The sequence below is a fragment of the Heterocephalus glaber genome, unplaced genomic scaffold (genome assembly GCF_053883595.1).
Source record: "Heterocephalus glaber isolate CG9 unplaced genomic scaffold, H.glaber_assembly_v1.0 deba00001457, whole genome shotgun sequence".
Classification (NCBI taxonomy): domain Eukaryota; kingdom Metazoa; phylum Chordata; class Mammalia; order Rodentia; family Bathyergidae; genus Heterocephalus; species Heterocephalus glaber.
The window spans coordinates 20029177-20042745 of record NW_028258305.1 but is presented as its reverse complement, the minus strand read 5'-3'; the positions used below and the strand labels follow the sequence as shown (position 1 = coordinate 20042745).

Sequence of the window (13569 nt, the reverse complement as noted above, 5' to 3'; positions counted from 1 at the left end):
CCATTTCAGTAGCGGCTTGGCCCCTTTCTCAATTCAGTACAACTCTGAAGACCCACGTGCAATCCAGAGAAGCCCCTCCTTTTGGGATCAGCTGAACCTTCTGTTGCAAATGTATCACAGCTCAGTATCTCCCTGAGGAAGACTTCTGCTTCTACCAAACATTTCCTACAAACACTGAGGATTTTTTTCAGTAAACCTCCTGGATTGTGTCTTATTTGAGAAGAGGGGAATCTGACTCAAGGCACATCCATCACCTTGGCTTGAGCAGCATCTACCCTGGGCTGAGCAGTCGGCCCAAGCATTCTCTCCTAGCAGCTGGGGTGGGCTGGTCTTCTGCATACCTAACACAAGCAGCCCTCAGGCCGGGGGAAGCAGAACATGGATTAGGCCATTCCTCTGTCTGCATCCTGGGGCAGCAGGTGTAAAGGATTAAAAGACATTTGGACTAGCCTGACAGCCCCAGAGGGAAGGCTTGATGGAAAAGTGAGGGGAGGATATGAAAGCTAACAATTATAGGCTGGGCTTTCCACCAGGGTCTTGGGCATCTATCTTCATACATTGAGATGAAAGAGTTGAGAATGTATTATTATTCTTAATCTTTTTTTTGGTACCAGGGATCGAACTCGGGTCCTTGTGCTTGTGCAGCAGGTGGAGAAACCACTGAGCTAAATCCCCGGCCCTATTATTCTTAATCTTTAAAGTCATGAGCAAAGCTTCTTAATTCCACTGGATTACTCCATACATTTTATTCACTGAACTATGCCCATGTATGTTCCTGTGGTAAAAGGGATGCAGCAATGGACCTGTTGCTTGTGGACCCAGCTGACTGTTCCTGCTGGTGATGTCCTTCTGTATAGCTGCATCCACAGCAGTGCTGGCTGGGAGATTTGCATTTTGTGTTTTGTATTAAATATTCTGATGATATAGGTTGTACAGTACCTTGGTTCAGAACCTGCTTATGCCACCTCAGGAGATATTCTGTGGTGTGTTCACGTATCACCGATTTGTATTCTTAGGCCAAGAAACTGGTGTTAATAATGATTTTCCCCTCTCTTTTACTTCACCATTAGTTACAGGAGACTTTACTGATTAACTTTTAGACTTTCAAGTAGATGTATTCATGGGAAGATGGTGTGGTGGGAACACCTGGGAATGGGAGGCAGAAGAGCTAGTTTCTTGCCCAAGCTCTGTAACTTACAGCTGTGGTGCGATCTCTAAAGGATCACTTTCCTCTCTTTGGCCTTGGTTTCCTCAGCTGGCTAACATGAGCCAGGGTCATGCCCAATGTAAACATTTTCAGGAGCAGACAGTAGCTTAAGTTGCTATTGAATCAGGATTGCACCGGTCACAGGCCACATATGGAAATGATGACATCTTCTGAACAGATAGTGGTACCTATGTAGGAACATCCAGTACTCTTGGGACTTATAGCTGAGCGAAACTAAAAAAATGCCATGTATCCAAAGTATATCAGAAGTGCTTTGTCGAAGTCCATTTGTTTCACAAGTACTCCAAGAATAGGGAAACTTAAGCATTATAAGGTGTAAATAATTTGTATTCTTGAACACTTGGACTATATGGCTGGCATTATCTATTTGTTAGGCCCGTGTTCTACTTTGTAAAGTGGGACCTGGTACATTAAGGTGTATATTTAATTATTCTTTGAGTCCCCTTCACTCCACGAGGATATTAGCTTTCTGCAAGGAAGAATTTCTTTTATTTCCTGTACAACACACCATGAACCTGGTGATTAACATCTGTTCAATGAGTGAAAAAAATTTATGGGCCTATATGTGTGTATATATAATTTTAAGCATTAGATAATAAGAGGAAATAGATATTACTGGTTTTGCCAGTGTTTGGGTGAGGAAACAGGCTTAGAGGGGAGAAGGGGCTGGTTTTAAAATGGGCCGTCTGCTCTGGCACCCCAATGCTACCTCCTTTGGGATTATGCTACCTGTCTCAGGCCAGGCACCCTTTGAACTTGGTCAGGTTGGTAAATCTTCCTCAAAACATACATTTTTTTCACTAAAGGGACTGAATCCCATGTATGGGGTACACATACCCTTTATCATCAATAAACATTTGTAATTCCTGCTCTACCATACAGGGTAAAATTTTAGAGATACATAGATTGCAGCATGAAAGAGAATATAAACCATTTAGTGAAAACAAAAGTGATGCTGATAGATAGTAAATAGTAAGTAGATGGCGGGGGCGGGGGGAGAACCACATCTAGCCCATGCCCGTTAGCTAAAAAGTACAGTGTGTGGTCTCAGATGCCACGACTGACTTTAAACAGGACACATAGGAGCATGTAATAAAGCTTTATTTACGTATCTGTTCTTTTGCTCACCATTCTTCCTTGCATCTCATTCCTCCCTTATGAGTGTCTTTCTTCTTCATGAAGTACATTCTTCAGTAATTTAGTAGGTTTCATTTAGAGTTCAGGGAAACACGTTTAAAAATGCAGCCTCTCCTATACCCTAAGCTACAAGAGTCACTGATGACTGAGGTGGTCAGAGAGACTTGAAGAGGAAGCAGAACTCAGAATGGCTCTCAATGGAAAGGGCAGCATGCATCGGAAGGGAAGAGGGGGACAGGCACTTTGGGAAGGAAAGAGGAGAGTGGAAGTGCCAACAGAAGAAGGCACTGAATTTGTCCCAAGGGGTCTGGAAATAGCACCCAGAGATAATGAGCTTGTGGGGCTCCAGGAGTTGGATATGTGTGTAGGTCTCCTGAGTTTTGAGGGTGATGAAGGAGATGTGTTTTTCCTTCCAGGAAGACACATACAGCAGAGTGGTCAATCTGTACCACAAGCCAGGCCAGTTTACCTTTAAACCCTGCCATAAAACTTGCACAAGCTTGATGGAGTGAGTTAACCCCTCCAAAGAATTCAGTTTTTCCTTCTCTAAAATGGCAATAACAGCTCCTACTACCTGGGTTATGATGAGGATTAAATGGAAGATGCATCTTAATGTCTCAGCACACTGTCTGGCACTTGTCTAGGGCTCATTACATGTTATTATTATTCTTGCCATTTTATTGAGTCAGACCATGGATCATCCTTAAACTGTCCCTATACATCTTTGTAGGTGACATGAATAAAAATCAACCTGCATTGCCAGCCTGACCTTGGAAGCTTCTTTGAGCTGGAGAGAGTGGACTTCTAACTTCCACAAATTCAGCTCTTTTACAGGGAAAGAGAGGAAGTTACTCACAGAATGACTGGTCCAGAAGCTCCCTGGAAAACATCATTGGGCAGTTCTTCCAAATTATCATTATCACTTAGATTCCTGGGGATGGAGTTGGAAAAAGAAGAAGAGAAACACAAAGGTACATAAATACCGCTGTTTTAAGAGCCATTTCTCTCTAAATGGCCTGGAAGAACAGTCAGGGCTACTTACAGTTCATCTAGCTGGGTTCCATTGAATGCACAGTTGTGTATTTCTTGAATCCCATTTTTATTCAGCCATCTGAAATAAATGGACCATTAAAAAACCAATAATGTCGGATGCGAACAATACAAGGGTTTCATAATTGGAAGCACTGGGGCAAGGTCAGATAACACAGGTTAGTGGCATAAGTAAAACACCACCCTTAAAGCTCGGGGACAGCAATGGGGGGAGACTAATTTATCACTGAATAGCCTTTTGTAACTTTTGAAGTTTGTATTATGTGCATGTACTATCTACTCAGAGGAGTAAAGGAGGTTCACATTAAAAGGAATAAGTGAAATTTAATTTTAGAAAGGCACACTTAGGCAGTCGTGTGAATCCTGTGACTATAAGGTTTTTGCACACATCCCCTCATGCATAGAGAAGATGCTATGAGAGGAACAGGTGAAGATCTTTTCTGTCCTGCAGAACAGAAATTGTACAATTATTGAAGCAGTGCTTCTAAGACAGAGAAAGAGCATTGCGCGTTACCTTTGTCTAAGGCCTTAAGCCTTTCACCCATGCTCATCCACAGCAGTAATGTGGCTGTCATCAGAAAGTGATTTAATTAAGTTGTCAGACAACCTGAACATCTCCTGTGACCCATAGGGCCCTGGGTATTCCAGGTTTGTGGAGGTGGCTCTGGGTTAAGCCAGAAAGGAAGAGAAATCAATTACAGGGACCATAGGCTGTGGCTGGGTGAGGTGGTGTATGTGGTCATGGGGAGGCTCTGGGAGAGATGGGCTCATTGTGGAAAGGTTGGGGGAGGTTTGCTTGCACCTTGGACCAGCAGCTCTACTTTGTTCTGTTCCTGAATGGATCCAAGAACAAAAACAGATATCCAAGGCCAGTAGAGCTTAATCTGAGGGGCTCCTGACTGCCGCTTGCCCTTGTTTTGCTGTCAGGTGCTTTTCCCTGGCAGGCTCAGGGGTTACAAGTGACAGTGTTCAAAAACTGACGCAGAGCCACTCCTGTGTGTTGGGGTCACTGGCACTTTCCTGGCTTGCACAGGTAGCTAGAAAATGCTTAAAATCCTAGGAGAACAACTGCATGTCTTTCTTTTCTCCTCCTGATGGCCTGTTAGCTAAAAAAATCCAGACAGGAGCAAGATAAATCTTTTTCAAAGTTAATGACCACTCAGCTGCTTTCTTCCACCAGCCCATGGGGCACCTCTCTAGGGACAGCTGCTGGCTTCCTTGTCACCCTGTCCCAGGGTGGTGAGAGCTGCAGGAACAGCTGCCCCTGAACTGGGGTATATATATCCCTGGGAGCTTTGGATCAAACCCAAGGTCCAGCAAAATTTTTCTGTAAAGGAGATAATAAATTTAAGGTTTTATGGGCCAAGGCGCAAGACTGAAGATGTTTGCTTCTTATAAAACAGTTTTCACAAAAATTTTTTGACAAAATTCAATAAATAATTGAGCACACATTTTTTTCTTTTGTAATATAGTTCTGTTATTGAAAATATAATTTTTTAGGGTGAGGGTAACATTTCATTTAATTTAGGTTCAATATCAGTGTTACCTACCATTAGCATGTTCAGTTATAAAAGCTAGTCAGTTGTAGCATATAAGCTGGATTTGCCTGTGGACTGTAGTTGGTTGACCCTTAATTTTCATCTACAAGTTTACAAATCCACAGAGGCTCCACTTATTTTTCTATAGACTACATAATTGATTTTTCCTGAACATATATGTCCTGCAAACAGGTATTCCTGTGATTAAGTAAACTACAGACTGATTTAAAAGGCTCCTTATAAAGTCATTTCTTGAATGCATTTGACAATCAACAGATACTATCACGTGGGGAGAAGGACCATATTTTTTTAATGTCAACAATGGATCATCAAACAAAAAACAAATTATGTCCAGAACTCCTGCCTTTGGGTAGATGCTGGAGTGCAGGACTCTGACTACTAAGAAAGGGAAGCCAGTGTTTGTAAAGTGCACTCCCAGTCTAAGACAGGTAATGCCTGTCTCAAAATTAGATGATGATGGTGAGGACAACATCAGCCTGGGCAGAGTGTCAGCTGAGGATAACTGCAGCATCATTTACCCAAAGCCTCTGTGTGCCTGGGCACAAGATCATGGATTCCCTCAACAGGGCTTCTCATCCTGAAGAACAAGAGTGTGGGGACCTGGCCCACTGAGCCTGGCAAGGGAGATGGGAGCCAATCTAGGAGGGGAGGGAAGTAGTGCATGATAAGCAAGCTTTTCTGAGGCCACAGTGTCCCATGAGCCATCACCCATGTGACTTCATTTATGTCTTCTGACTTAGGTCATTCATCTGGCTGGCTGTAGCTCCATGCTGTTCCTATCCTGCTGCTCTGCTTGCTGAGCAGGGAGGGCTCGGAGGCCTCTACACAATGGGCATTAATTCTCCTTTCCTTGAGATACTAACCAAGGGTCAGATAATCCTTCATTGTTAGACTATTTATCAAATATCAATATATTCCTATTTAGTTTTAGAATAGGCCTCAGAATTTGAAATCTGCTCCTGGACAGAAAACTTCTCCAGCTTTCATGACATTTTGCAATGCTTTCTTTTCCCTGAGTGCTCTTGGCTGTCCCCATTGGGAGAGAGCACCCTGCATTAGATGAAGCACCCACACCAAAAGCAATTGGAGACTTAGGCTGTGTTGAGTATAACTCTTCCCATTCTATTATCTGTGGATTAAGGGGCAGCCAAGGTAAGAAAACTAGGTATTATCCTCACAAGTGTGAATCTATCCGTTAGAGACACGACTGAAAAGTGTTGACTCTTAAAAGCAAACCATCCTCTCTTGAAAAGTGTGCTCTTAAATCCTGGGGAGTTAGTGAAGAGCAGACTGGACATGTACACTTTTTGTAGCTTTTGGTTAAATATACATAATCAGGTTTATGTAAAATAACATTATAAGAAATCATGCCACAAAAACCAAAAACACTCCCCCCAATTTGTAAAATGAAAAGAGAAAATGCTTTTCTTAAAGAAGTAATTGAAATTACTAGTTCCCCAAATATCATGCTGGGCATGTAACTTTTGTGAGTCATGTGAACACTCAGGTATCCCGTAGCACCTGTTTCTTGGCCATCCTGGAGGGTGGGTAAACTGTACAGTTTACTACTAGCACAGAAAATTAAGTTGTTCATTAAGAATGCAGAGCGCATTTAAAAACTTGCCCAGAAGTCAGAGGGAGTAACTCAGGCTCATTTAAAAAATGCGATCATTGCAAGAAAATGAGAAGTCATCTTATGCTCAGCATGGGCCTGAACAGGAGCTGCTCAGTATGGTTAGGATGGGAGAGTCCTATCTTCCATACTCAGCCTCCTTCCTGGTCTTTTTCTTTGGGCAACAGAAGCCTTGCCGGGCAGTAACTAGGTTTATTGATGCATGAGTTATTCTGTCCTTTTGAACAGATGTTAGATCACAGGAGACCATCATTCAAAGAGCAATTTTAGATTCTTGAATCCCACTACAGAATCATAAATTATTAGCATCACTCCATGTTGTGATGCTGAAATGTAAAAACAAGGGAAAAACACAGAACCAGAGCGTGATTTAAATTGTGAAATGCCAAAATTACCCAGACAGAAAAAGAGTATCCTATTATGAGAAAGAGATCATTAAGTGAAAAATCAAATGTTACTCTGCTGGATTCCGCTTCCCCCCGGCTTACTTACAGAATCACACTTTCAAAACTCAGACCTGTGAAAGAATTTCTTTCAACTTTGTGGATGTTTATGTTATCTTGAATGTCTCTAGAAGAAAGTACAGACAAATTAGATATTTGCGTTTACTCATGTAACCTTCCCACATTTGCTTTACTTGGCATAGTGTGAGTTTTAGCTAAGGTAATGTTTTAATATGGTTTTTGTTCAGAGGATAACGAACTCACAGTTTGGGAAACAAACTTGTCTTTATTTTTTAAAACTTGTCTTTAATAAGTGAGTTATTAAAGATGCACTGCAGACAAGCAGTGTCTTCTCTCTCTGCAGTTTTCTTAGCTAGTATCTCCATTTTAAGGTTATCAATAACGTAGTTGTTTGTTATCCTTGTTTCCACATTAGGTCTCTGCATAACATGACAAACACTAAAACTGTCACCTCCATCCCACCTCCTCTGTTCTTCTCAATCAGGCCTTCCTTCTCCCATCTCACTCCCCATCTTATAGGTCCTTCCTTCTATTTTCTTAGGTCACAGAACAATTGTATTGTTGAATTTTCTCTTCCTGAATTGAAGGATAGAGAAAGTCTTATCTTTATGTTTGTATTCCTTGTCCTTCCACCAAACTTCCCTGTTGGGTCTGATCTAACATATAAACGGAGAATTAGTAAACAGCTGGAAACAATTTGAGAAGTTCTAGAAGATTCTCCCTCTCTCCTGTCCCTTTGGGGTCTGTCCATATTCTTATAATTTCACTGTTGGAAATAAAGTTGCCATTATACATTGCATTTTCTCCTTCTCTTTCAAATTGTGGGTACCTTGGGAAGAGCCCAATGGATCATGTCACTGACACTTCAGTATGACTTTTTCAGATAATCTCTTTATGCGTAGGGTATCATAGAAGCTCTGGGGGAAGAGGAAGGATGGAGGGATATGGGGAAGTTGCAGGGGGCAGTAATAAAGCATTAATTAGTAGAGAGAGGGAGGGAGGGAGAGAGAGAGAGGGAGAGATAGAGAGATTGTGATTTTTCTACTTGCTTGCTTTGTTAGGGAGCCTATTGACTTCCTCCAGACTGAGGCTTGCCTGCAGGTCAAACTAAGGACCTTGCTGCTTAAATTCCTCCTTATGCTCATCCAGGGGAACACTTTGGAGGCTGGAGGCTGCTCATTGCATGTCAGAGGCCAGAAGGCTCTTGGGCTGAACAGTACTGGGGAGAGAAGGTAACAGCTTGCTGAGGTTTTCCAGCCTGAGTTTACCCTCAGAGCTCATGTGTAAAAAGCATGGTCCCCAGATTTCTGCTGCTGGGAAGTGATAGAAGCTTTAAAAGGTGGGGCTATGTGAGGTCTTTGGCTCTCTGGGGGCATGACTCTGAAGGGGATTGTAGGACCCTGGCTTCTTCCTCGTTTTGTCTTTCATTTCCTGGAAGTGAGGTGAATAGTTTTCCTCCCACCATAATGTGTTTCCACAGCACAAAGCAATGGGGGCAACCAATCATGGACTAAAACCTGTAAAACTTGAGTGAAAATATACCTTTTCTCTTTATAAATTAATTACTTCAGGCACATTTTTATAGTGACAGCTGATGGACGCGATGCTCAATGAAAAACTTACAGTAAAACCTTTTGTAGAGATTGAATCTTGTGAACAGCTGGCAAGTGCTTTATACCTGTGTTGGATATTAACCTAGAGAGGGAAAAAATGAGAATGAGGAAATATGAAGCTGCTAGTTAAACAGTTGTTAGAGTATGAACTTTCTACATACAAAATACCAATTTTGAAGTATCAGAAAAATCTTCCAGAAAATCCTATAAAATATCTGAATTATACTTAACATTTTAACTAGGCTCTAGTAAGCAGTTGATAGCTAAAAGCAAAGAAACTTAAACTTCAGGAACAAAGGACATAGTCTGCCACAACACATATATTTTTCCTAAACATCATTAAGTGAACATGATCCAAAAGTACCTTCCAAGTAGATGACAAAATTCCCCTAAATTATTCCCCATTTCCAAACGCAGCATGCTTGTTAGAAACCACCCCTTCCCCACTCCAAGTAATCATGTTGACATTTGAGCATGAAATACTATACCCTTGAACTCAAGAGTATGCATATAACCCAAGCTGACCCAGTCAGGCTCTCCAGGGAAGTGGCTGGAGGTTGGTTAGAGCTGAGTCATCTGCTGCCACAGACATGGTCTCTAAATTCCTATACCCAACAATTCCAGACCTACCCTGGATCCTTTCCAAGGCCTGGTTATTTTGGCTTGGCTTCCTTAGGAAGCAGAGCCCAAGAGCCTGACATGAAGGTTTTGTTGTGGGAATGTACTTTTGGTAAGATGAGTTCAGAGCTTCCAGGACAGGAAGTGTGAAGCAGGCATGGAGGAAAGCTAATCAATACCAGGATGAATTACTGAGTTGGCTACCACTGCTGGTGATTGTTCCTTAGTCTCAAGAACTAGATTAAGGAAATTTTCAAAACTTGTGTCAGCAGAAGAGAGTGAAGGGAGTGACTTATCCATAGACTCCTATTTCTTTTTGGTGAAAGGAGACACTGTGATATTGACCCCCAACTTCTAGCTTGGACATTTGTGAATACCTAGTGGATTCCTGATGGACATCTCTTACCATGGTGTAGAAGCAGGCCCAGAGTAGGGGGGAGAAGTATATAAAGCTAGGCTGGGTGTTTTCTAGAGCACTTATATTAACCTGGGTGAAATTTAGATTGGAACGAACCGCCACAACAGAGGTTAAGGTTCTCAAGTAGCTCAAGAGAATTATTTGACACACTGTTCTTTACCACTTCTTTCACTCCTGTGAGCCACTATAAAACTTCCTTGTATCTCTACTCCCATTTCCTCCTTCCGTGTCTGACTTATCTAAGCCAGAGTTGATCTTGAGTGCTAGAAACCTAAAAAACCTTAATGATACGTTCATCATTATAAAGGACTATGGGTCTCTTTGAGTTTATCACTTTTGGTGTCTTGTTCTCTGCTTTTGTATCTAGAGAACTAGTGAATCTGTTTATGGGTACTCAAATGGTTCTCAGATGTTTTGTTTCTGCATGGTTCCCAATGACCCATGTGCAATCCTCTTGATCAGCTTTTCTTTGTATTACTACCATAGCCCCTGAGATGGTCTCCTGCTCTTTACAGAGGAATGGATTATTATTATTTTATTATTGCTGTTGTTCTTAAGACAGCATCTCACTATGCAGTCTAGGCTAAGCTCAAACTCACAATGGAATTTAGGCTGACTTCAAACATATGCATCTCCTGCCTTGGTCTCCTGAATACTGGGATTACAGGCATGCATCCATGCCCAGCTAAAAAAGAATTGTTAATATACTCTTTTGGAGGATTTGTTATACTTTCATTCCTCTTTTTAAAATTTACATGCATAAAATGAACTTTTTGACATAGAGGTCTGTGAATAAGGGCAAATGCATATAGCCATGTGACCCCAGCATAATCCAGATACAGAATGGTACCACCACTGTCCAAATACACTTGTGTTTCTCCTTTGTAGTTAACCTCTTCCTAGACCTTCTATTCCTAGGACTACTTTTCTAGGTAGGTCAATTTTCTGTTTCTATAATTTTGCCTTTTCCAAAATTTCATATCCATGTAATCATCTAGTGGGTAAATTTAGCAGCTGGCTTCTTTTCACTTAGCATAATTCATTTGTGATTCTTCTATGTTGTCACGTATATCAGTAGTTAATTATTTTCAATTGCTAAGTAGTACTCTGTTCTATGAATGTTCCACAGTTTATTTATCCATTCACAGTTGGAAAGGTTTCTGGGTTATTTCCAGTTTTTGTGGAAAAAATATGTATTATTAGATGTATTTATGTTTATATATGACATATGTATAAAAGCTACTTTAAACATTTGTGTACAGTTTTTCATGTATGAGAAGGTAGGCTTTTGTTTTTCTTGGATAAATACCTAGGTGTGGGATTTTTGGATCTTATGGTTAGCATATGCTTAACTAGAAAATAGCTCAGCAGTTTTTTTCAAAGTGGTTATGCCATTTTGCATTCCCACCAGCAATGCATCCAATTCTTGTGTTTCTTTTGTTTTAAAGATATATATTCTCAGGGGGATGGGGAAAAATAAGAACCAAGACACATCATGTAAAGGTACAAGATCCCAATGATGAATGTAACTGTATTGTATACCTAAAATGTGCCCATAAACTTAATGAAAAAAGATATATATTCTTCACATATAATATATACTTATTGTGAGATTTATGAAAATGTGGAAACATCTACATAAGAAAGCAGAAATCACCTGTCATTTCATTACCCAGAGGTAGCTTCCATTAACATTTGAAGATTGAAGTGACTGCCAAAATAGCTTTCATGATTACTCTGCATAACCCCTGAGATTCTACTCATTCCCAACAGAAACCCTGCCATAACTTTAAACACTTGCTACATGACATAGTACTAGTCCACATTGGTTATTTAATCATATTTAGTCTTCTATTTTTAGGTCTCTTCCCATGTGTTTAGGCAGTATTCCCTTAATGAGACATCAAACCAGGAACCATATTTAATACTTTCTGACAATCTTCTTCTACTGTGTAGGTTTGGAATGCAGTATGTGCTCATAAAATACTAGGTTAATTGGTTGATGTTTCTAAAGCATTTCTTCTGTCACCAAGAATGCATCAAAATCCAGATTTAGTTGATTTACTTGTTAAGTATCACTACTATTTGGTGTAATTAGTTTTAAACAGAGGCAGGGAGGTCTACAGGCCAGGAATCAGTAGAACCTGCAGGGCAACTATGGCACAAATTAGATACACATCATCTCATCTCTCCAGGCCAGATAGGATGTGGACTGTCACTATCAAGGTAGACATTATATCAAATGTCTCTATGCCCCCACTTTACATCCCCTTGGTCCAACTTTCACTATAGTTGTTACCATGGTAATAAGCTACCATCCAATGTAACTTGGCAGATACTTCCCTCAGCTATGCTGGGTACTTTTTGTTTTCTGTCCTGGGCTTCTTTGCTGCCTTTAAGTGAGGAACTTACAGAAATCTATTCAATCATTCTGAGGCCTTTGCAAATCTGGAAGTGTTAGGTAGTTAACACCCATAGGAAATTCTTGACTAGTGACAAGCTCCCATCTTCCATTCCTTGGGTGAATAATTCTGGGTGTATTCTAGGTGATATCTTAGATGGCTTTAGCATGACTGAGCCCTAGTGGTGTTCCTCTTGATAATACGGTATTGAGTCAGATTTTCCTCTTTCCATTTTTATCTTTCTAGTCAATCATCCAAACCCTTGGCTTTGGATGCATAAGTAAACTATTTACATGTAAGTCTTTGCTCAAACTATTTTTTTTTATCCTAAGAGAAATTAGTATAAGACAGGTGCTGACTTGTGCTGAATTTCACATTTTGCACAAATCATCAATGGTAGTTATCTCCCTCTACCCCATGTCGGTCTCCAATTGAAGCCCAGTCCTATTTCTTTTCCTCCTTGAACAGCAAGACTTTCAAAGGGTTGTCTCTGCACATGCTATCTTCATTTTCTCTTATCTCACTTATCTTCAACCTGTTCCAATCTGTTTTTCATCTTATATCTCGTCACCAGAACATCTGTCATGCCAAAAATCCACAACCCACTACCTACCAAATCAAACATTAAAATTCTCATTTTATTAGACCTTCTGGGTCATTCAGCATTCTTTGTCAGTCTGTCTCTTTTATTGGTTTCTTTAGTGTTGTACTCTTATTACTCCTTCTCTGCTATAGTAGTACTTCGGTTCATGAACTTAATTAGTTCCATGATTCCAGAAAAGATGGCCGCCTTCCTGTTCCTGTGGAAAGATGGCCATGGTTTTGTTTATCACCCTATGCAGAGTTCACAAACAAAAACAAACTTTTACCAAAAGTTTCTGTTGGCAAAGCAAATCGTTAGCCAACAAAGGCATATGTGAACCGAGATACCACTGTAGAGTACTTTTTTGGTGCTCATTTTTTATTTCTCTTCCTCTATTGTACCTTCTGCTTTTTATGCTTTTTCCTTATATCTTGGCCAGGTAGAGAGATCTTTTTTCCAGTGGCCTTAAGCAGTGTGACTATGGTCACACCTGGGTTCATGCTTGCTTTCTGTCACTGAGAAGCTTGCTTCACATACTCTCTGGAATGTTTCATTGACATAGTCGGCTAAGCTTGTTTTGTTATCACTGCCACCAAACTGTTTCTCCTCCAGTCTTCTCCATAAATAGTACTACCATGCATCAGTTATTTGAAATTTGACAAATTTGGCCACTTTTCCCTTGCTCTTTAACATACAATCCATTTCAAAGTCTTCTTAGATTCCATTTCCAAAATAGATCTTGATTCTATGCAATTTTGTCCATCTCCATTGACACCATTCTTTTTTTTTCATTAAATTTATTGGTACATTTTAGGTGTACAATACAGTTACATTCATCATTGGGATCTTGTACCTTTACATAAT

At 40.5% G+C, this 13569-nt stretch overlaps 1 protein-coding gene across 2 annotated transcripts in view; it reads right to left on the bottom strand.

Annotated features, from left to right (window-relative positions):
* The window catches only part of Fshr (follicle stimulating hormone receptor), a 194319-nt gene that overhangs the window by 32515 nt on the left and 148235 nt on the right, over positions 1 to 13569 (bottom strand). For both annotated transcript variants that reach the window (XM_004839469.3, XM_021253847.2), the window contains exons 5-8: positions 8695 to 8766; positions 7100 to 7177; positions 3408 to 3476; positions 3222 to 3296 (exon numbers count right to left, since the gene is read on the bottom strand). In XM_004839469.3, coding sequence (XP_004839526.1) covers positions 3222 to 3296; positions 3408 to 3476; positions 7100 to 7177; positions 8695 to 8766 — 294 coding nt within the window. The remainder of the gene's footprint in view (positions 1 to 3221; positions 3297 to 3407; positions 3477 to 7099; positions 7178 to 8694; positions 8767 to 13569) is intronic.